We start from the raw sequence: 24,920 nt of genomic DNA on the forward strand, positions 1-24,920 counted from the left end.
TGCCCAGCAGGGGACCTCCAGACCTCTGCTCCGGTTCTAGGACCAGTGGCCATTCTGAATGACCAGTGCCTGTGCCGCAGCGGTTATGAAGCACTTTGGGTATCACCCCTGGGTGCCTGTCATGCACAAAATGCCCTTTACACAATCACAGAGGAAGCCTATGAGAGTCATCTCACCACTTACATAAAATGTCTTCGATTCCACTGGGCTTGGCCAAAAGGCCTGCCTGACACATTAAAGTTTAGATAGAGTGCACTAGTTGTTGACTACTTTTATTTTATTTTTTTTTTCCAATTTATTTATTTTCAGAAAAACAGTATTCATTATTTTTTCACTACTTTTAAAATTTGGTGGATACCAAAGCAAAAAGTTGGATGTGTTTTTCTTCCCCTCAGAGACAGAAAGTTCTAGACTACACATCACTACAAAAAGTCACTGGTTCTGGCATCTTTAAAACATGAGTGGCTCATCCAGCGGATTCTCAGAAAATACAAATCCTCTGATTAAAGTCATGATGAAAGCAAATGGATAAGTAATTATAGGAGCAAGTAGCCAGACTTGTCCCCCATTAACTCAGGTTTAAATCCAAGGTGAAACATTGGATTTCTCACAACTCCTGCTTTTCTCAGGGCGAGCTGGATGTGAGTGGCTAGGATCCAATCTGGCTCAAAATTTTTTCAGTGCATAGGACAGGACCATAGGATGGGAATGCAGAAGAGCAAAGCACGACCAAAACAGAGACTGGGGTTTAATCAAAGTGCTTTCTAACTCCATAGTATGGCCATATGTTTCATGGTCTTGGCTTAGTAAATACTGAGGGAAAATCAAGTCATCAACTCCAGTCTTCTCTCAGGTATGGCAAAGCTCATAAATCAGCCCAGAGTTTCAAGTGAAAAGAGCTCTGTGTCTTTGATGGCTAATGATGAAGAGGAAAGTAAAGACTTCACTTGGCCCAGGCATCCCCCAGCCAGCATGGTATGAACTCTCACTTTCCAGTCTTCGAATGGTTTCCTGTCTCACACAACCTCCTGGATACGAACATTCCAAGGCAACTAGTATGTGTAGTGTAGATGGGTAATTTATAGAATCTGAATTTTCCTACATTAGATTGTAGTGACATTCCCACTTCTGTTTTGTTAGTGTATTTATCCTACATTTTGTGAAGGGTCACAAAATAGCAAAATAATAAGTCTGACTTTGTTGTTTTCCTCAGACTTGACAATTTCCTATAAAAGGGAGACGAGTCCACTGTTTTAGAAGGTAAGAAAACTGAAAAAGCACATCTGGGGTGGCTTTTACTCAAATTATCTGCTGATCAGAGCAAACATTAGCACCAAAGAAGGTCTGTCGTCCAGTAATTAGCATAGACCCTCATCACCGTTATTGTAGCACAGTTGGGGTTCTCTCCATCCTCATTTTCACACCAAGTACATACACACTATTCATGCTTTATAATACATTTTAGAGGAGAAATCTAGGAAAACTCAAAATGCTGAGTCTTCAACAGTGAAATTTTTTAAAATTAAGTCTACTTCATTTCAGTTTTTAAAATTCCACCCTGAGGGGTGTGGCAGCTAAGGGTATGAGCCAGCTGTGTGTAGAAGGTATTGAATCAAGTTTAAGGAAAAGGTAAAACAAACAAACAAACAAACAAAAACTAACTTGATGAATACCTCTCTATTTCCCATCTTTTCACTTCTATCTGGGAAGTTCCTAAGAAATGAAGGAAATATGACCCCCAAAAAAAGCAAGTTTGCACAGAATTTTGAGGAAGTCAAGCATATTGGAAAACAGCAGAGTCTGGTGAATAAAAAACTATGTACAAGGGAAAGCAGAGAAGAAAGTCAGCACTGCACAGGTTTCTTTCGGAAAGGGGAAATCGGGTCTCCCTGGAGAAGCCGCAGTCTACTGGCCATGATGAGGCAGGAATGCAGAGAGCAGAGCTAGAGAGAAGGCTTCACGAAGGAGAGAGGGAATAGGAGGCATGACTCCCACAGTCTTAGAGCTACAGAGCGGCAACAAAGCCTCTGTCCCCCACCCCCCACCCCGCCACTGCCTGAGCCAACTTCCAGACCTGACCACCAACACGAATGCTGGAGTGAGTGTCTCAGAGCAAAGACTAAGTCTTAAAAACACCCACTCAATCTGTGTGCAATGCACAGATGAGAGAAACAAAGAGGAGCCAACAGCCTTAGCAGTGGCAAGGAAACTTGTGAGTACGTCTCAGACTTGGAAACAGTGTCTTCCTCTTATAGTGTTTGGAAATATCATCATAGTAAATGGTAGTTAGTACAGCCCATTGTAGTAGAAGTTTGTGAATAGGAGGAAACACACCCTCGTGTATCTCTGTATTGTTATGTGTATTTCCCTAATACATCATCAGCTCCAGAGATGTTCGTTAAACTGCACTGAACTTGGCCAATTCAATATGCACTGTCCTCCCAGAGTGGCTGCTTTGGAAGTGACCATGAGCCTGCGAATACTTCTCAAGCACACGGATTGCTACCCTACATTTGTTCTTAGGAATACAGACACGAGACTCAACTGGAAGAAATATTGCTTGGGGCAAAGATAGTCTCTTTGTTAAATATGTTAAAATTCTAATTAAATGCAGGCATACTGGAAGAGGAAGGAAGAGATGAGAAATAATTTACTTTACTGCAGATAATGAAATAAGATTTGAATTTCTAAACCACAGCCTACTCTAACTAGATTTCCTTTTTTGATTAGGTTACTTGCTTGACTGGCGAGGAAATACAGTGGACAGTGTATCTCTGGGTTTTAGCAAGACGTTTAAGAAGATCTCTGAACAGTGTGATAGCAGAATGAGGCGGATACGTAGCCACTCATAGAAATCCTGCTGCTTAGTGTCAACCTGGACGGGAGGTCTGTGATGGGATGCCTCAGGCCTCATTTATGTCCTGTGGAGCACTGACTTGGATAAAAATGGCAAAGACATGCTTGTCAAATCTGTCAGTGGCATGAAAATGGGAGGCAGAGCAAAAGGTGGGATGGCAGAATTAAAACACTCATGGAAAGCTCTTGACATTGGGATGATGATGGCTAAGTTAACTCTAACAGGCTGACGTACTAAAGGGATAAATGTAAGGTCCAGTAAACCAGCAGGATAAAGCAAAGGATTGGGAGATGTGGCTTAACAGCCATATTCATGGAGAAGACTCACGGATTTTAGTTGACAGGCAAGTGGATTTATCGTAAAGCTAAAGAAGCTTAAACTTCAAGGCTCCTCACTGGCATGGTTCCCTCCCAAAGCCCTGTACTTAACTGTGTACTGATAATTTTGTTTTCTTTTTCTTAAAGTGAGCCTCTAGTTTATGGAAATTACAGCTCTCTTTAAAGCCTGCATCCCCTCCCCAGTGACATTTAAATTATGGATGTTGATGGTCAAAAGTTACTTTTAGACTTACTTAATAAAAGATTGTATTGAAAACTACAGAAGTCAGGTTAGAAGTCCTAACCTGGTCAGGGACCCCTGGAGTATGGTACCCAGTATGAGTCATGACATTTTAAAGAAACTAGACCAAAACCAAACAGACAAACTGAAGTTGTCGTCTCCTCCTCCTTTACCATAACCTCTAAACCTTGCTCTTCAAATACACTTCTCTCTCTAGATCACCTCATCTGCTTCCACGCGTCTCCAGCCCCACTCTTGGTTCCTCAAGCCCCCGACTCATGTAACTAATTGTCTGGTAACACCAAGGCACTAAAACATGCCCAAGACAACTCCTCACTTTCCCCCAAAACCCATCTCATCCCTTTCCCACCAACAGGTTTAAAGGAAAATGACCAGACAATGTAATGAACTTTCACTCTCTTCTTTTATGAAGAACGGTGGGCGGAACTGAAAATAACCTGAAGGGAAAAAACAACTGGCAGTGTTGGTGATGGGTGTCTGCAATACCTCACGTGGAAAAGGGAGCACATTCTTTCCCAAAATAAGATAGAATGAGATAAAGAAGGAAAAACTCTCTAACAGAGAGAATGGAAACTGTCCCAGGAGATGTGATTTCACCTTCTTCCGATTTCAGGGAGGAATGGGTTGCCCAGATGACTCTTCTATCCGTTAAATTCTGGTTATGTAGTTAACCTCCAATGACTAAGACTCCCACGGACTGAAGCTCAAGATGTATTAGTAATTGTACTTTCAGTCCACTTATTTTTAATCTATTTTTATTTTTTTTTAAGTGCATCATTTGTTTTTCCTAAATGGTGTTTCTGGTTTCTCTAGAGGGACGAGCATATATCAAGAACTCAATAAAAGGAACAAACCTCAACACCAGTGACCTTTAAGGTCCCTTTGTTACGAAGTCATTCTGTACCTTTTCCAAGGACACAGGGGGCAGTCGTGGCTCTAAATGGCTAGTGACCATTGGTCAATACAATCTTCTATTAAGTCAGTGATTTCCAATTGCGCAGGCTAAACCCTAGCAGCCTTGGAGGTAGGGAGATGACAAACTCCGGAGAGAAAGGGACAAAAGCCTTCATTTGTTTTGAAGCAGGTTAGGATGGTACCAGCTGTGAGTGCCCCCTGAGGCCCCTTCCTGCTGTGGGGAGCCAGGGCTGTCTGCCTCAGGCCCCAGCTGACATCACACCTTCTGAAAGTGGGGGCTTTAAACGCTAAGTGAAATGTTTCTTTTCCCTGTTTTTTATTCTCCCCAGTAGGTGGGGAGTGAAACACTGTGAAGTCATCCCGCCAAAGTTTTCACAAAGCCTCTAGGTAAGCCAAACAAAGCCACAGCTTTCACCACTGATGACAGGTACAGAGAGACCTCTCTGTGAAGTCCAGGGCTAAGGAAGCTTAAATGCTTCCTTAGAGACAGATGGCCCTTTGCCACTTGGGTGCCTGAGAGGCCACCAACTCAGGAAGTTCTCAGGAAGATGGTTTCAAGTGGACACGGGGACTCCTGTGTATACATCCCTCAGCCCCTCCGTGTAGAAACCTGTGATCCACCATGGGCAGGCCCCAACCCGCTACATTGATGGCCCTAGTAGTTAGAATATCTAACTACTAAACAAACAAAATGAAAGAGGCATGTTGTTTTGGAAAGAGAATTTTCCCAGCCAGGATAAATTCTCAAGCAAAAATAAACAAATTAAGCTCTTTAATCTGATTTTACCAAACACCACTAATGTCATATAATATTCAACCCCTCACATGTATCATCAGTGAATAAGATATGTTCATTAGAAATACCAATGACCCACGTTCAATCCAGCTGCCTTAACCATCTTGTTGTTGGGGGCAAGGATATGCCGCATTTCCCTACCTGCTTCCCTTTCTTGAGCCCTCTCTTTGTTGGGCTGTTCAAGTAGCCCAAGTTCAAACATTGGGACCAGTCATTAACAGTAAGACCAGTGAGAAATAATTAGACCGGGGAAAGTAAGTACAGATACTGAAAGATATCAGGGCAGTTGAATCCTACCAAAAGACTGAGAGATCTTTGGAGTACTCTTTCAGAAAAAACAGGACACCTGGGTTTTCTTCTGTGCTCTATCATTTCAAGTTTCTTCATTATTTTTGCCATCTCTAAACTATTGACTATTCCAAACCCCCTCCACCTCCATCTCCAGCACATTAAGAATGGTTCCAATTCATTATAGATGGGTGTCCCGAATTCTTTTAGTGATGAGTCAGTAGGACTACAGTATGTTGGATCATGCAATTTTGCTTATTTCAAAGGAGGTGTGGCATTCCCTCCCTTTCTCCTAGCCCCAATCCCAGGCTTTCAAAGTGGAGCCTCAGGCTACAATTGTAACCAAGCAACTGGAAAGCTTAGCTATTTGCAGACAGGAGCCCACCTCTTGATCGGTGAAAATCTCTATGAAGTTCTGGAAGGAGAAAGAACCAGACTGGAGAATGAGCTCTCCGGTATTTTCAAAGCACTGCCCGGTCAGCACGAGCAGCTTGTGTCGGGCAGCGTCCGTGATCATCAGGCGCACCTGAAACAAAGCACAGGGAGCTGAACATGAGCCACACGTAACACCACCCGCCATCCCACTCGCAGGACAGGGCTGGCTCTTGCCGAGCTTGACATCCATCACCAGCCAAACTCGTGCATTTCCCCTGGGGTGGTGGACAGAGCCAACAACTGTGGTCATCTGGTCAACGGGCCCATGAGTGCCACCTTCCATGTTTGAGACGACCAAACCAGTAGTGGTGATTGACTCTCTCCCCACTAGTTTCCTTGTCTTTCACACAGAAGTCTCCACAGCTGTGTCTGCTAGCAGCGTACCGTCCGTGAGACTTAGGGATATCTCACAGGCTGGGTCACCGAGTACAGCCCAGCGCCGCCCCCCCCCCCCCCCGCCGACTGCTGCCTCAGGAAGCACAGATTTCCAGTGACAGTCCCCAGTGAGCCCCTCCCTTACAGGACCCCTTTCCTTCCAAGCCATCCAGCAAACGCTCAGCTCCAAATGCCCATCTCCAATAGGATCAGCAAGGTGCCTGACATTGAACAGAAACAAAAGGCTGCCCCAAACGGGAATCTTTTTTCTCCCCACAAATGGGAATCTTTTTAATAGAATTGTAAATGGTTTGCACGAAAGAACTCTCTGTTCTTTAAAGTGGCAGGAAGCCAGCCTGTCCTTCAGCAGAAACACCGCTCCAAGCACCAAGGTATTCGTTCCGAGCACAGTTCAGTTCAGCACAAATTCACTGCCAGGCATCATATTAGACACCAAGGGAGGGATACAAAAGTGAACAGAACATGACGCGTGGTCCCCAAGAATCCCAAGTTCTAATCAAGGAAACACACAAGACCCACGTAATCGTTCCAACCCATCTGCTCCACCAGCAAGCCTGGATTCCTTGAAGAAATTCCTTATTTTTCCTTTTCCATCTCAAGTTGCCTTTACTTCCTAATTCTGTTCATCACAGAGAGACTGCTAGCCCACCATTTGCCTCAACCGCGTGCCTTCATGGACTGTCAAAGAGGTCCTGCCGATCTGGAGCAGATGGAAGTGGGATCACAACAGACTACGTAATGATTGCCAAAAAGTGGAAGCCACCCAGTGTCCATCAGCTGATGACTGGATAAACTGAGGGACATCCCCACAATGGAATAGCATTCAATCATAAAGAAGGAATGAAGTACTGATACATGCTACAATGTGGGTGACTCCTGAAAACCTTATGCTGAGGAAAATAAGCCAAGACACAAAAGCCACCTAGTACAGGATTCCATTATCCAAAATAATCCAAAGAGGCAAATCCACAGAGGCAAAAAGTAGATTACAAGTTGCCAGCAACTGGGAGGAATGGGGAGCGTTGGCTAACCGGCTGGGGGTTTTTAAGGGGTGGTGGACATATTTTGGAACAGAGGGTGATGATAGGCAGGCAACTTGGTGCATATACTAAAAACCCATGAATTACACACTTTAAAAGATGGATTTTATGGTATATGAATCATATCTCAATTTTCAAAAAGAAGCTCAAAGCATGGGCGGAGGAGATGTTGTAGATAATAAAGTCCCCCCTCCCCCAACCCCCAGGGACTGTGGCAGCCTTAATGTCCAAGCAGCACCGGGTTTCAAAACTGCTAACCTGTCATAAAAGAAGAGGAAAAGGGAGCTGCAGCAATTCCTTCTGCCTGGGGGGCCAGGGACTCTTGGCTTCAGCCAAGCTCTTCTCCAACTATAGTCTCAGAAATACCCAGTTATCCTTTTTTGGCAATAATTTCAAATGACAGTAATAATAACATTAATAAGAAGAACAACCAACATGTATATTTCAGTGCTTACACGCCATGCTCTGTTTTAAGCATCTAAGGCTTCTAATCACATCATAAGCACTGTTGTGATCTCCATTTCACAGAGGTAGGAACTGAGACAAAAAGACAATAAATAATTTACCCCAGGCCACCAGCTTAAAAGTGGCAGAATCCAGGGAGTCCGGCACCCGAGGCCATGCTCCCGATCACCAGGCTATCCTGCCTTTGGGAGCGATTATAGGGGGGTAAGCAGAATGACTCTGGAGGGAGCTTGCCTCAAAGATATTATTTTTCTCCAAATCTGTGTCCCAAATGTCCTGTCCTGAGGGCTTGCAGTCTATTTCCCCTGCTACCTCTCAGCCAGACACCACCGAGCAGCACCACACCCTCCATAAACACCCAAGATTTCATATCCCCTGGCCTCTATAAAATACCCCAGTTCCAACACGCATCTTCCACTTTGTCCTTATGGGGAGGGGCAGTCTGGGGTGGTCCTGAGGTAGAGAACCGGCCACTGACTGGGGGTAAGGAAGCGACCCTGGATCAGAACTTCTCTCTCCGTAGCCTTCTCCTGCCCCGCCCGCCCCTGCCCTTCCAGTCAGGTGGGCGCCGTCCACCAGGTGACACTCCGCCCGAGCCCGAGACTCCACCGGGCCACATGCTTACCTCAGTGCTGACGGCTTCATCTGAGGGGTTGATCAGGACCACTGTTTCTAAAACGTCACTTCGGTGATGAAGGATCTTTTGTCCTGTGGACACAAAAACACAGACAAAAAAGGGAGACCTTTAGCTTTTCCCGGTTAAAACTGCCCAGCAGGCTTCAGCGACAGCAGAGCTACCGCTGCTCCGATGGGCACACAGCACGGGGATTCTCCACGCTATCTTGGGCAGCACAATGGGTGTTAGTATACGAGAGCTCAGACCCCGCAGGTTCCTCCCAGAGCTGGGTCCGGCTGTCTGGGGCTCCTCATGCTCTCACAGTCCTCAAATTTGCAGGGTTGCTCGCCAGGCTGCCTCTCTCGCGTTAATGGCGGGTTTTCATCTGAGACAAGGGGTGGATGCCAGGAAAACTCAACGGGGCTCTTGACATTTCCTTTCTCATGGTAATTGGGGATGTTTCCCTGCATCAGCCTTTCTTCTGGTGAGAATGGTGCTGAGATTAATTAGGAGCCTGATTGTGAAATGAATGACATCCAGAAACCCTGGCTAACAATTACCCAACCTCCAGAATGGCTGTCTGAGGCGGGCTTACAGTCTGTTGGAGTATCCGTTAATTAATTCACTTGCCCAGAGAAAAGTGGAGAAACTGTGAGCAAATGAAGAGTGGAGAACAACTCTCCCGCTGGACAGAGTGGCCAAATTGCTTGTAAAGACAAGCAAAGTCGATGCAGAAAAACAAAGCAAGGTGTTGTGGGGGCGAAGGAGCGTGTCTAAGGAGGGCTGCAGTCCTTTGGCTCCATGTCCCTGATTTCCCATACCTTCAAGTACAACGTTTTAGGGGAATCTGAGTGGCTGAAATCACCCCCAGACGAAGTAGACCGAAGCCTGTTCCTGCATAAACATCCCTTCCTTGGACAATTAGACAAGGAATGACTGGGTGCATGAGGGGCCAGAGTGCTCTACCGGTTCATAAGGAAGAGAAGAGGGCTGTGCCCCCAGAAACACAGAGGGGAAACACGTGGTCAGAGGGGACAAGAACAAGTCTGCTGCTCAGAATATGGGGAACTTGGGTGACGAAACAAAATGGAACAGAATCTGCAGGAGATAAACTCCAAAAGAGAGGAATACCAGAGGGCAGAATAACCTTTCCAGGAAAATAGCTGGCCAATTATTCAAACAGCTAAAATAGAACTACTAGATGGCCCAGCAATTCCACTCCTCAGTAGACTGAAAGCAGGGACTGGACCAGATACTTGTACGCCAGTGTCCAGCAGCATGATTACAACAGCCGAACGGTGGAGACAACCCAATTGTCCGCCTGTGGATGACTGGATAAACAAAGTAGAATATAGCCATCCAGTGAAACAGTCCTCGGGCATAGAAAGGAATGGAGTTCTGATACGTGCAACGACACACGTGAACCTTGAGAAAAGGAGGCTGAATGAAAGAAGTCTACACAAAAGAACATGTACTGTATGATCCCACTGACAGAAAATATCTAGAATAGGCTAATTCATAAAGTCAGAGAGCAGATCAGAGGTTATCAGAGGCCAAGGCAGAGGGGCTAAGGAGTTACAACTTACTGGGCACAGACTTTCTGTTTGGGGTGAAGGAAAAGTTGTGGAAATAGAGGTCATGTTGTATAACATTATAAATGCAACTAGTGCCAATGACCTGTACATTGAAAATTGGTTAAGATGGCAAATTTTGTCTTTATATATATTTTACCAGAATTTAAACAAGACGAACAGTACAGTGTACCCCAAACTGTTGAACAGTACACTCTCAATTGATGAACTGTACGATATGTGAATTGTATCTCAAGAACCAGTCTAGGGGCCATAGGGATCTTCCCCTTTATATCAGGAAGGACCAGAAGTACCTCAGAAACAATATGCTGAAATACCACCACCCCATCATCAAACCCATTCTCCTCCGTTGTCTGATCTTTCCCAAGAGCTAATATTTCCCCTACATCAGAAATGGAAGAAGCCCACACTAAACCCTAGTGATGTGAGGCACTGTTCCAAGCACCTCACCAGTATGAAGTCATTGAATCACCTAAAGAGCTCTGTGACAGAGGTACTGTGATGTCCCCTCTTACTGTGGAAGACGATGAAATCTGCAAAAGGGAATTAACTAGCTCAAGGTCACACAACTAGGGAGTGTTCGAGTCAGGACTCGGACCTTGCACACCTGGCCCCACAGCCCCTAGCTACACTCCTCTGCAGGGCTAGTCTCTGGGACTAGGATTTGGAAAAACAGGCATGGCAGACAATGGAAGCCAAGGGAGAGCTAGGAAAAAATCCAAAGGAACAGCAGCAGGGTTGTGCTCAAAGAAGCAAGAAGCCAGAAAGAATTACAACAATATTGGCCAAAAGCAAAAGAAAAGTCAAAGGTGGCAGAAAACTCACACAGAAGAGGGTGAAATTAAGAGAAGGTATGAGATACTTTGGTCCAAATGCCTGAAAATGAAGAAACACCAAAACAGAACAATATCCTCCAGTTTGAGCCAACGAAGGACTGAGCTTCCGGAAAAACAATTCAACTAAGCCATGAGAAAGAACGTTTATTTATTAGGAATACCAAAATCTATGCTTTTGTTGGGCATCATTTTTTGGCATGGTTGGTTTTGCTTTTGACCACAATATGCATTTAAAGCTAAAACGAAAGAGCACCAAACTGAGTAAGTAAATGATAAAATGACCATCAGAAAACCCAGGAAACCATCCCCTTTCTAGGTCCTTTCATCAGTGGACTCCTTGAAATGAAGACTTTGCTTGGGAGGTTCAGTAGCTCTAAGTTGACATGAAATGAAGCAAAAGCTTAAGCCAAGGAAAAATGGCCATTTCCTCGATCGCACTTTGGACATGACTGTTTTCAACACACAAAGCCTCAGGGAGCATACTGGCAAGGTATGACTGTAGTGCCAGCTCTATGCTGTAGGAACCCACAAAAGTCAAGGTAGGAGCAAGTGGCTCCCTCCCCAGGAGACGGTAAAGGAATCAGAGCCCCTTCCTTCCCTACGTGATGGACACGGCGCCCAACCCTGCTCACCCCAGCTTGCAAATGCACCTCTAACAGCCAGCCCAGGCAGCCGGAGCTCCGCCACCCCAAGCAGGCCCTTCCCCAGACACATCGGACATAAGGACACTGCTGCCCAGGCACTCCCTGTCAGGGGGCTTCTTACCATCCACGAGAAGCTCCCTTCCTCTTTGGCTTCATCGCTTGCAGACAAGACAAACGCCATGTGACCGCTGCCGTGTTTACCTCTCCTCCCTCCAAGTCAATTTTCAGACCTGTTCGCTCAGGAATTCAACTAACGAATGTTCTTTTTGTCCATCTTTGGAAACACTGAGAGCGGTGACACAGACGTGCACCATGATGCCATGGCTGCCTCTTCCAACAAAAGCCTTTTTATAGGATTGGATTTAAATGAAGGAGGGGATTTAAAGAGAGAGAGAAGCTTCAAGCTCTTGTCACAGCCGAGCTGCTGTGACAAGATTCTTTCCCTGGACGATGTAACTAGGGGCTGGGTCATCCTGGCATCTGGCAAGCGCGGGGGCTGCCTGAGGGGCAGGAGCCCCGCGCCCCCACCCTGGCATCCCGGTGGAATGCCAGCTCTCCCGGCGGCAGGCGGCTCTGGGCTCTGGCGGCTAGGACGCTAGCAAAGTTGCATATTTGGGGAATGTTTCACACTGGGAAACAGGCCAGGCATTCTGAAGGGGAGGCCACTGCCCTCGCCTGCAAAGGTCTCATTCAGTTGCTTCAGAAAAGAAGTTCCCAGGAAAGAAAGACAACCCGGTTGCAGCCTTTCTCTCTCCCATTATAGTCTGCATTCTCCAGAAAGGGCTCACAGAGGAACCATTAGGGAGCCCCAATGAATAGGTAACTCCGCTCGGCATTGGTCGGAGGGAAGCAAAAGCAGGGGCTTGAGATGCAATGATTGTGTCACTCACTGCTTTGATAAGAAGTCTTTTGAAGGCTTCTCCACGAAACCCGGTGTAATTGTGAAGGCTTCATCCTGGGGTGAGTGGGGCAGGGACTTGTTGTGTGACAAAAAAGAAGACTGTTCCACCTTAGAATCAAAAGGGGATGGTCTGGGGGGACCCCTGAAGCAGCAGGGTCCTTGCAGACAATGAGACCTCTGTCTGTGTGCTCCCAAAGGCTATCTTTGAGACTCAAACAAGCCTGTATTTTGCAGTTATTGCTGGGACTTTTTTTTTTCTTTTTTTTTTCAGTTATTCCAAGTCTAACACATTATTTCAATCTATGCGTCTTTCAAGATCAGGCTGTCTGTGGGGTTGATGGTCTACTCTAATGCAGGTAACTGTAAAATCTCCGGAAGGAAAATGTTATTTTCTAGGTATAATTGGTGGGATGCTTATGGGGTCTCTTCTCCACAGAGTTGAGTATTTTTACCTAAACACAGACACGTATGTGCACACACAAAGGCTTTTTGCTGGTTTCTGAAGAGGCTGACATGACTGAATTCAGTGACACCCACTACTGAGGCGCCACCATCGCCAGTCCCCATAAAATTCAGAACCTTGGCCCTGCCCACAGCTGACGCTCCTCTCCTGCACGTACCCCACCCATTGGTGCCAGAACACCGTGGCGTAGCAGGTGATACCATCAGGGCTGGGGCCAAAGAAAGACCCCCAACAGTCTCAACCCAGACAGGCAGCTGCTTAAAGAAACAGCCCAGCCCAAGGGACAGAATGCCGGAGCCAGAGTCCAAAAAGCCCGAAGAGGTGGGGGAAGCCCTTGATGAAAACACTGATGATCGCCCGTAAGAGGGCAGTCACTTGGTATGTTTGAGAATGAGCACGTCATTTCCTTCTCTATGGATGATCACAGTCCAGAACTGGATTTCCAAAACTTCCTTTTCCTGAAAAGTCAACACTTTTTCTTCCACCCGCTCCTCCTGCCCCTTCCCCGGGTAAAAGCCGGAATGGATTCTTTATGGACACAGAATTCCATACTGTGATTCCACCCCAGAAAAACTTCCAACATGGAGAAGCAAAAACTTAGGGTTAAAGAAGACTGTAGAATTAGGGAAAGCTTGGGGTAAAGGAATGGGATGATTTAGCTAAACATAAGGGCTGGGAGATCAAGAAAAGGCCACAAGCACAAAAGTCTTGATGTTAAATTCTGTTTCTGTTGGAGGGAGAAAAGAAAGAAGGAAAGGGGGAGGAAGCAGGGAGAGAGGAAGGAAAGACAAATAAAAGCCATGAGTTCTTCAATTCTACCTCCTTGCCCAAGTGGATTTTCCAAAAAGGAAACCTCTTGCTTCCAACCTCCACGTCCAAAAAACAACCCCCAGGGTAAAGTTTAGCTGAATGGACAAAATCAAGAAATGAAAGGTACTCAGTGCGGGAACTAAAAAATTATTTACCAGAGGATCTGCCTGCAGCTTTTAATAACGGCTTTTCATCCGGAAGACTATCCAGACCCCCTTTCTGCAGGAATCCACATTATAACACAAAGTAAATATGCTAAGAGATGGGGGAAGTTTTGGAGAGAAAGAGCTGGTGTGGAGGGAGAGGAGATGCCTGCATCAGCAAAGGTCTTGTGAATCTTCTTTCCTTCTCTGTCCCTTACAACTAACCCTGGCCCCTACGGGCCTGGTGGGAAGACAGCTCTGGGGCTCTCCCTTCCCAGAGGGAGACAGAGGAAGAGCAAGTCAGGAAGCCTCCAAGCAGTGGAGAAGTCGGCTCCCAGCAGCCTCTCTTGGTTCTCCCTGTGTTCCTTCCATCCCACCTCATCACTTCTAAGCAAGAAGAACAGGAAGAGAGAGACCAAAGGGGGGTGCACATGTGGTCACAGCACTTCTTCAAGGCCACAAGCAGCAATGTCTTTCCCAGATGTCCCAGCATAGAGCTCAAGGGCGGGTGCAGGAGGGCACAGGGACCGACCTACCAGAAGCCTCCCCCTTGTTGCCTGGAATGAGAAAGAAATCCCCTCAGACACGAGGGAGAACATGCCCACGAGGCGGGCTAGACAGCTCAGCTCCCCACTCCTGCCACGGAGGTGCCCTCAGAGAAACACAGGTGCTGGGAGGCTCAGTACCTCCTGATTGCACAATCCCACACTGTCAGTACAGAGCCCAGAAAGCCAGCCATCACCAGGAGCCCACCCAGCGTCCCTCCTCAGGGAAGCCCAACTCCCAGCGCTGGAAGGAGTCTGATTTCCCAGAGGCCCTAACACCCTAAAATCAACTCGCTCATCTTTATCAGTTCACGTAGCTCTCAGCCTCACCCACCTTCCTGAACCACTGTATCTGAAAGAAAGGTTTTCCAGTTGTGATGCTAAGCCTCCCCATTGTAAGAGGTGAGTATGCATCCCGGGGGAGCCATGGGACAGCTGGGGGAGCCATGGGACAGCCGGTGCCGCTGACTCCCCTGCCCCTGGGCAAGTGCGCCCGCCTCCCACCCATGCCCAGAGACTCACTCCCTCTTTGTCTCTGCAGTACAATTAGAGCCCAGTTCTCTCCGGCCGTTCCCTGATTTTCCTGGAAATGGCGTTTCTTTTCTGTTGGGAATAAGCTTGTTTGTTTTCTGCTTTTGTTTCCTCTCTGATGGGTGCTCCCGCATGTCACGTTGCTCTCCAAATGGTCAGTGTGTGTTTTTTTAAGAGAACAAGAACATGGATGCCATTATAAACAAATTCAGGAGACTTCATATATAAAATTTTTTTTTAATTTAAGTAAGTTGATCATTGCTTGGGAATGAGACCGCTTTTTAAAGATTTTACCTTTGACGTCTTTTGTGTAGCACAGAATTGAATTATTACAGAATCTGAGTCTACACCGATTTTTCTCTACATTTCCTGAACTTAAACTTTCTTCTTTCTTATTGACATTTGGTTTAGTTTTTCATGTGTTTGCCAGTCCTTCCACCCCATCCTTCTCTTAGGTTCTGTGCTATCTTCTACTCTATGTTTCCCTGACCATTAGACACCCAAATAAGCAAATAACTAAAACAGCCCGGACGCCAAGACTTCCTCCTCGTCCTAACTGTGTTCTCTGCGTGCAGATGCAGACTGAGTCTTGACAACAGGCATGCAGGCTTGCTCCTAGTGGCAGAGGAAGGCTCATCTTCCATTGTACATCCCCTCCTGTTCCACCGGCAGGGGGACTGCTCACACTGGGCACAGACCTGGTTGGGGAATGGGATGCCAGGCAGCAAAAGGTCTCGTCCCTTCTGCAGGGTTCGCAGCATACCCTCTTTCTCAATCTGTTCTACGGGGCTGTTCTCCCTAATCCCATTCTCCTCGGGTCTCCTCTTCCTTCCACTCTCTCCCCCTTTTTGAAAGGCCTCAAGGCAGAGGAATGAGAATCCAGGCTACCAAGGGTTAGAAGTGGGAGACTGTAGAAGAAATAAGTTTGTTTCTTTTTTCTTTTTCTCTATTGTAGGCCCCAGCTGAAAGAAGTAGAAAGAAATACCATGGATGGTGTTGATGAAGGTCTGGCTCCCTGGAGAACACCTAAGGAGAAACAGCAACACCAATGTGGGCCCCCACTAGGGGCAAGAAGACAACCTGAAAGTTGTTTCTGCAACAAGGTATGGATTTTAGAAAGCTATACAGATGGATGGAGAGGAAATGCATACCTAGCAAAGGGCTACATATGACCTGTCAGGGGAGCCAACCCCAGCCATCAAAACACAGATCCACATCTGTCTAGTACTTTACCATTTACAGAGCACCTTCCTCTGGGTTTGTGCACTGAAACATTGATGATGATGGTATTCTAAGTCTATGAACAGGGTCTTCTGGGCCCCAGCAAGGTAGGAGGTCCCAGTGCCCTGTTCCCTCAACAAAATGTGCTGCAGACAAAGAAAAATACTTATGCTCATCATGCATAAGAAAGACATGGCTTCTGCCTTTAAGATTCGAGGAGTCCAGCAGCCAAGGGGAAACCTCCTACCCACAAGCCTGTGAGAATCTGTCTCTCCTGTGGCATAAGAAATCAGAATTTCCTCATCTCACAGAATAGGGAAACCCAAAGGAGTCCTGGTGTCAATTCTAGCCACCCTCTTACTATCTTTAAAGAAGAAAAAGACAGGCCTCATGGGTGAACAGTGGCCTCTCATAAGTGAGCGACTGTTCTATGTGTGTGGCTGCCCAGACAGTTCTACGCCTGTTGCAGGCAGTTCTACATGGGAACAGGTACTAAACTATTAACAGCACCACCTTTCATCTGTGATGCACTTCATGGTTAATGAAGTCTTATTACAGATAAGAATAAAGTAAGCTTTTAAACTGGGTTTTTAGTCTAACCCATCTGACTCCTGGTCTTGACTCTTGCCACTGCCCCCCGATGCTTCTCAGATTTTTTTAGGAGTTTACACGGTCTAAATCCTTACTTTTTAAAAATAAGATTTGCCTGGGATCGAGTCCCGCGTCGGGCTCTCTGCTCGGCGGGGAGCCTGCTTCCTTCTCTCTCTCTCTGCCTGCCTCTCTGCCTACTTGTGATCTCTCTCTGTCAAATAAATAAATAAAATCTTTAAAAAAAAAAAATAAGATTTGCCTGAGGTACATTTTTCTTACTGTATTTTAGGGTACTCCCTGCCTTTGGGGTATAGGTTTGGGAATTCTTTCTGCATTGGGGGATACCTGCCGTATGGCAGATACTCTACCAACTCTTAGGTTAAACCACAAGATTGTCAATCTCGCCTACATGTCAACTCAAAAATGGTACTTTCCTGTAGTTCAACAGTTAGACCTCACCCTCTTGAGATCAGAGGAGGTTTCAGAGAATGTTTTTTTAATCTTATTGGTCTTCTCCTGGCCTTTTAAGAGATATTGTATTCCCTGTTCACTAACAGAGTGTGAATTATTTAGAGGACACAGTTTTCTGGAGATTAACTCAGGCAAATTAGTGCTACCTTCATAAACTAGCATTGATATTAAAACATAAATGGGATGCCAGCCTTATCCTGAAGGGAACATAGTTTAATGGGGATGCTTGCAGTTTTGACAGTGTCTCATTTGGAAAGCATAAGTCAGAAGGAGTGTCTGATACACCACAGGAGCTCAATCAATATTTGATAAGGGAATTAATAATAAAAATGACTAAGCTATAGTGAATACCTGCCCTGGGTCAACCACTGATCTAAGTTCTTTATGTAGGATTATTGCATTAAATCTGCACATTAACCCTATGAGGAAGGCCCTATTCCCATTTTAGAGCTGAGGAAAATGAGACATTGGGCAGTTCAACAACAGCCCTAGGGAATAAATAATCAAACTAGGATGGAAACCTTGGTGGTCACAGTCCAGAATCAGGCTCTTAGCTAATAAGACATTTCATTTCATTTTTTAAAGATCTTATTTTTAAGTAATCTCTACACCTAATGTGGGGCTCAAACTCACACCCCCAAGACCAAGAGTTGCACGTTCCACCAACTAAGCCAGCCAGGTACCTCACAAAAAGACATTTTTAAAGGGACGAAGGAAGACAGATAACAGTTAGTTTGATGTGGGGTCCACTGAGTTTGAGGTTCCTATGAAGGATCCAGGTGGTTCTGCCCAATATGCAGGCAGAAAGGTGAATTTGAGGCTCAGGCCACAGGCTGGACCAGATCTGGGAGGCATCAGTGTATTTTTAGGTGATGTTCTTCGAGAATAAAGAGAGCCTTTTGCTGAGAACAGTCTTGGGAAATGCCACCATTTCAAGGGTGGGCCAAAGCAGCAAAAAGCCCCTGGAGGTGATGGGGGAAAAGTACCAGAGAAGTGATGGACCACTGCCTTCTCTGCTCACCTTCACCCCCAGGCCCCGGGGTGACCTGTACCTGAAGTGCCTTCCTGATTTGCAAACTTAATCCACCTCCACAGAGAGGAGAATCGAGGCTGAATACTTCAAAAACCTTAAATAATCCAATAATAGGGTCCCTGGGAGGCTCAGTGGGTTAAGCCTCTGCCTTCGGCTCAGGTCATGATCTCAGGGTCCTGGGATCAAGTCTCGCATTGGGCTCTCTCTCAGCAGGGAGCCTGCTTCCCCCTCTCTCTCTGCCTGCCTCTCTGCCTACTTGTGATCTCTCTCTGTCAAATAAATTAATAAAATCTTTTTTAAAAATCCAGTAATAACTCAGACTTGCTTTTCACATTCAACCTAAAATGTACTACTTGGACCTACATATCCACTGCAATGTTACGTTGCTTAGCCTGTGGGTATGGCTTTGTTTTCTGTCTGGGACCCATCTGCCTGATGGAGAAAGGACTGGAGGCTGACACTTCTCAGAGTGTGAGATGCCCCGTGATCCCCTGAGGACCTCAATAAAAATGCAGATATGCCTGGCCCACTCTCAGTTTGATTCAGAAGGCAGGAGTGAGGTCTGGGGCTCTGCATGTCTGCAGACTTTCAGATAATTCTCGTCATTCTGTGGCCCCTTCTTTGAGAAAGGAGACAACGTAGACAAAGACGACGCTATTGATCAATAACAACATAGTAAGTGAGCTTATTTAATGTCATCCTCACAGTGTTTTTAATGTGTTACCGTCCTGATGGCTGAACATACTGCTAGAATTATTTCCCTTGGGAGCCAATGTGATCATTAAAAACTCAAACAACTTTTTCCAGTAAGTACTGAGTCTAGGAATCACTTGGCAGTTTTATCTGACATTTAATTTGCCATCAAATTCCTGCCATTGATCAAATCCGGGGAAACTGCCGACCATTCACCTCCATCTGTTACCCTTTAGAACCAAATCATCACACCCTTCACCTTCAAAGCCAGACACCTTAAAAACAGAAATCAAATTAGTCCTTTTGATACTGGCTATTGAAAAGAAAACAGAAAGGGAAAAATATAAGTAGCTGACATAACAAATATCACTTCTAGTTTCAGACCCCTTGGACACCCTTAGCTCTAAGCCGAGGAGAAATACCACAGGCTGCTGACATTTTTTTCCCAGTCAAGTCCCCAGGGGACAGTGCTACCTGCAGTGACAGCATCAGGCTAGAGCAAAGCAACAGGCTCGGTGATCTGCCAGGAAGGGACCTCTGAAGGTCAAGATCCTGACCTGGAAGTAGGAGGCTCAAGGGACCTGAAGTGGGGCCTCCGCCGCCACCATCTGTAACAGGTAATGGAAAGGTGGATACTCGGGTCTTGTGTGCCAGCTAGGATGAGTAAATCTGGCCATATCTTTTAAAGCATTTGGCCTAAAGCCCCAACCCAACCCAAGGGAAGTGTGACTTTGGTTTTGTTTTAGTTTTGTTAATTTATATTCTGCCTCATTCAGAAGGGGGAGGAGGAGATGGCTGAATCAGCACCTGGTATTTCCCCTGAGCACTATGTCTGTGTTACCCAGTCATGGCCCCGGTGCTTGGACTGCCCAGAAAAGTACACTCCATTCCTCCTGACCGGGGTCTTCTCTGTCCCGGGGCTGAGGAGGGACTCTTGGCACACCAGGGCCCCAGCCCTGACTCCTCTGTACTTCCTACTCTTTGCCATCAGTTATGTGCCTTGTCTGCTGACCCAGAGTGAAGACTCATTTAGAGCCTGGTCCTCAACTTCCCTCAGTCAGGTGCTCTCCTCAGCTCTCTTCATAGTGGACTAACTCCAGAGCGTACTCTCTCAATGATAAAGGTCTTTTCTTTAAACACATGGCTCCTCGTCATTCTTTCGTGATCTCTTGCTGTGCTCTGACAAATGGCCCTAGAAGAACCAACATCTTCACTCACATTTTCCTCCTTAGTATGCTCCTTCTCTTATTCTAAGGGGAGAAGAAGGATGTCTCCCCCACCCACTTTCACGTTATTCTTTTCTACTGTCTGTGTGTTGTTCTAACAGGCAGCAGCCGCTGGAGAGAGCCAGTTTTGAGCCCTGGATAAGACATATGAACACAAAGCCTTGGGTAGACATTGTAGCCCCACTGACTAACGACTGAAGAAAGGCCATGCAATAAAGCCTTTGCTCTGAGCATGTCTTCAGAGATTTGGTCACAGGGGATGGTGAGCCCCTGTGTATGGGGTGGTTCCAGCAACTCTTGCTGGGCATAGAGGTAGGAAAAATTTATCACAAGAACTTTCTCCAACTAAACCCTTCATCCATCACCTCGTCCTAAACCAAATCCAAACCCTACCCTTTAGCAGTAAAATATCAATTAGAAGAGCAAAAGGGAGCAGTTATGTGAACTAATTCAGTATTTTCTGAAGAACAACATACAGAGTTTGACTTCTTACTGCCTTTCATACCATTTCATACTTTTAGAGGGGAAAAGAGTATGGAATCCCGCTTGCTGCTGACTCAGGTCAAATGTGGTGTCATATATTGATAAGTAGAATGCATGACTTTAAAGTCAGCCACTTGGTTTTTTCATTCCACCTAATACCATTTAATTTCAATGAGTTATGCTGTTAAAAGTTTACATGAAATAAACCAGTAATTTACAATGCTGATGTAGTCACTGAATTTATACTAAGTAATTAAAATTTTCAGTATATCAGATACTCATGCTAACTGGTCACTGCATTTGTTTTTTTAACCCCAGTGGGACAGTTGGCTGAAAGTTTGCTTTAAATGAAGGGGGTTGGGGCACCTGGGTGGCTCAGTGGGTTAAGCCTCTGCCTTCGGCTCAGGTCATGATCTCAGGGTCCTAGGATCAAGCCCCCCTCATCAGGCTCTCTGCTTAGTGGGGAGCCTGCTTCCCCCTCTCTCTCTGCCTGCCTCTCTGCCTACTTGTGATCTCTCCCTCTGTCAAATAAATAAATAAAATCTTTAAAAAAATAAAATAATGAAGGGTGTTATTGGAGGACACCATTTACTACCATGTCTTAAAGTAAGTTCTCGAACCTACTTAAATCTAATCAGTCCCTTACAGATCCAGTTCAACTTTTATTTCCTCTGGAAATATCTCCTGTCCCCTTCAACTCCCAAAGTTGTCTCTTCCCTCAAAATTCTGATGGTGGTTAATGGTCTCTGTATCATATACCTCAATTAGAGGAAGTGTATAAAAATTTATACAAGCCATTGCATCCAACTAAACGAGAATGTCTTAGTTAACAAAATGCTCTCACGTACTTGTGAAAATCATGGGCACTACCTCATCTGGACTTCCTGTGAAGTTGGCAATTTCCATGCAAATCTCACAGAACCCAGATCACACATTCCACCTATAGACATTTAGGTATTGATGGTCTTTTGCAAAACAGGACAACCAAAAATATAGATGGTTACAGTTGCACATACCACCACCCATGCAATTTCTGAACAGGATTCAACATAATCAGGCGGGTTGAAATTCAGCCTTTAGAAAAATGAGTAAATCAAGTGATGTAGGACCTTTCAGGCCCTGGAAGATATACCCCTGAGTCACCATTAGCAGAAAGCTCACTGCCATATAAAAATAAAAAGGAAGCACTGTCTAGTTCTTTTTATGTGATTAGGGCCCCAAAATGTCCCAAAGTGTCGAAAGTTGTTTGTTTTTATTTTTTCACAAGTACACTGAATTTTGTCTCTGGTCATCAGCCCCTCCTTAGGACTCCTAAGAGAATTAAGATAGGGCATCATTAGGAAGAATTCATTTTGACTTTATATTCAACTACAGGTCTTCACAAGGTCACTACCATAGGGGTTACACCACATGTCCCCATACCACACTTGACCTTCTCTAGAAGATTGTAGCCGAACAACTATATCTGCAGATCTAGGAAAACTTGATGCAGGAAACAAGGAATCAAGTCAGGGCCACATATTTAGTTAATATTGACTTGACAAGCAGAGATTGGTTTCTGACACAATTCTATTAAATCTAGCTAAGGGACATTTTTAAGGTATTGATAAATGCTTTCTGAACCAAGACACATATTTTTCCTGAGGATAAAGTCCCAAAACCTACTGAGCAGAAGTGATTCAGTCAGTCACTCAACTAAATTCTACCCTCTTTGTCTTCTTTTAAGAAAGACTAAAATTCCAGTGTAGAATGAGTTCAGGGAGGAAGACAAATAAACTGGGGACTTTGGGAAAACATGCTTCTCAGAAAATCTCCAGATTTCCGTTTCCATGAGAATTAACAGGTTTTCATAAGAAAATGAGCATGCATAAAATCACTTTCCACATTCCTATCGTGCATGATTCAGTGGTTTTTTATGTACTTATACCCTTGGAATATATGCAGTTACCCATAAGCATGCTAAGTTCTTAGGATGAAAACTCTTTGCTCTTTAACAAAGTGTACAATGGGAGTACATTCTGTCCCAGTAAAAATGCTGATGGGAAAGCCAGCTCTGGAGAAGAACGGACTGACTCAGGCTCCCCAGTGTGTCCTCTGCTGGAGCTCCAGAGTATAACCGAAAGAAAGACAGAAAATGGATGAGAGGCCAGAAAATGAAAATAGAGATTCCTCCTACTGGCATTTGACTACCTATTCCGTATCTTTTGCGCACTGTGGCTCAATATTTAATCTTAAAACAAAAGTTTCATAGGCATGTTAAAACATCTGAAGAAGAAGCTCAAATTTATGTCAATTTTTCCCTCAGAGGATATAACCGGATGCTCTACTGTGTCTTCTATACTCTTCTGGAAAATATCGGCACTGCCTTTCTTTCATATCCAGTAAAACGCATTAGGAAATTCCCTAAACGTCTCATGTCTATAAATTTGCTTTGAAGAATGAATTACATCTTTTTCGTATTATGAAAAAAATTAAGGGTTCTTAAAGATAAGAAGTCCAATGTCCAATACTTCAACCTTTGGAATTTTGATGTCAGACATGAAAAAAAAATATTTTTCTTCCCCAGTCCATTTTTTTCCAATATAAAATGCCTGTACACCTTGATAAGCTTCATTAAAGAAACCATTACTTTAATATGATGTTTTTTAATATAGTTTTTTAAATTTGATTTAAAGTAAAAAATGATAGTCGCCCAGGGCTATCTAATCAGACACTAGATTTACATGGTTTGACAGGTAAGAAAAAATACTTAAAGTCTTTCCTATTAATGGAAAATTAATTTAAGTGGGCTCAATTGTGTGCCCTCTCGAATTTGCATCAATCTTATAATCTACACAGAGAGATGTCTTATCCAGGGAAGTCACAAAGAGAGAACCACCTCATACTTTCTAATTAATATTTCCTGGAAGTTATCTAAGTACTCTGGGATTTCATCTTGCTAATTTTCAATTCTTCCCATAGGTGGAATTTTTGCCATGGTTAAAAAAATCCAATTAACAAACTTCAGCCTATGGAACAGATGATGCAGAAAACAGCACACAAAGAACATCGTATCTTTCTTTTTGCTTTTTTTCTCTAAAACTTGCGTGGAAAAGACAGGTGCCTGCTGGGCACCTTGTACATTTGCATCCTCTGTTCTCCTTTGTTCCTTCTCTCTGTTTCTGTAATGTCTACATTTTGGCCTTTCTTCACTGTCTCTTTGGTTTCAGAGCTTTCCCACTGAGCATTTCCCATGCAAAGAAGAAAGAAAAAAGAAAGATAGCAATTAGCATACATTATGTAGCTGTACCAACTAGGCAGCTCACAAACACATCTATGGGAAGGACAAGTGGGCCCTGTTTTGTCTGGTCTCCTGGACTGTCTTGCCTTGCTCACAGCCTGCCCTTTGCCAGCCAGAGACGCGCGTCCTTTCCCTTCTTCGGCTCACAGCCTTCCCAGCCCCTGCACAGCCCAGCCAGCTTCACTGGCTTGAAGTATTTAATGAGTTTCTAATTCGGTTTTGGCTCTGGAACCCAGCCAGCTACTGCTGCCCGGGGCTTACGTTTCCCTTTATCCATAATCAGAGTAGAGCTGGAAAGACAGGTCCTGTCACTCTTGGACTTCGATGGGGAGGATTCACTCCCCTTCCTGTTACCACATGGCCTTGCTGACTGCAGACAAGCCAGGAGCTAAGCTTGTCCCCTCAGAGAGCAGGGGGAGAAAGAGGGAGATGCACTCCCGGGTGCTTGGAAGCAGCTTCTAGGGAAGGAACACTGCTCTGTGGTCACTGGACCTCAGTCCATCAGGACAGGGAGAAAAACTAGACCACATTGAATAGTTTTGGGGTCAAAATTCCATGCATTTTACATAAAGGGGCCTGTCACTTATGTACATTCTGGAACATTCTCCACCGTGGTTCCAGCGGCCAACTCTCTCCATGGGCTCACATACCACCCTTACTCTCCTGGATGCCCACGTGGGTGATGAAAAAGCAGTTGTTCCTCAGAGGAGGGCTCATTGGATACTGGATACTGGAACATTCTCCACCGTGGTTCCAGCGGCCAACTCTCTCCATGGGCTCACATACCACCCTTACTCTCCTGGATGCCCACGTGGGTGATGAAAAAGCAGTTGTTCCTCAGAGGAGGGCTCTGTATTATCCATAGATGTTATTACTCTGGGGGAAATTGTGGAGGAAACATTCTGGGACTTAAAAAAAAAAGAGCTGATTCGTGACTCATTGGTGATTCTGTTTCTAAGTTAGCTCCATGAACCACAGCCAGGGTGTGTTTCAATCTATTCTACCTGGCCTTCCTGGGGGTTTGCATATGCTGTTCCCTCTGTCCAGAATATTTGTCCCCTCCCATTTAC

General features: G+C 45.1%; 1 protein-coding gene across 2 annotated transcripts in view; it reads right to left on the reverse strand.

Moving 5' to 3' along the window:
- MAP1B (microtubule associated protein 1B) overlaps nucleotides 1-24,920 on the reverse strand; it is a 95,603-nt gene that overhangs the window by 15,838 nt on the left and 54,845 nt on the right. The window contains exons 1-3 of one of the 2 annotated variants that reach the window (XM_044267469.1): nucleotides 11,581-11,776; nucleotides 8,397-8,479; nucleotides 5,821-5,961 (exon numbers count right to left, since the gene is read on the reverse strand). In XM_044267469.1, coding sequence (XP_044123404.1) covers nucleotides 5,821-5,952 — 132 coding nt within the window. In that variant the 5' untranslated portion in view covers nucleotides 5,953-5,961; nucleotides 8,397-8,479; nucleotides 11,581-11,776. Of the gene's footprint in view, nucleotides 1-5,820; nucleotides 5,962-8,396; nucleotides 8,480-11,580; nucleotides 11,777-24,920 lie in introns of those variants that run through there. The other variant, XM_044267461.1, reaches the window with a different exon arrangement.

Source organism: Neovison vison, chromosome 1 (genome assembly GCF_020171115.1).
Source record: "Neovison vison isolate M4711 chromosome 1, ASM_NN_V1, whole genome shotgun sequence".
Lineage (NCBI taxonomy): Eukaryota > Metazoa > Chordata > Mammalia > Carnivora > Mustelidae > Neogale > Neogale vison.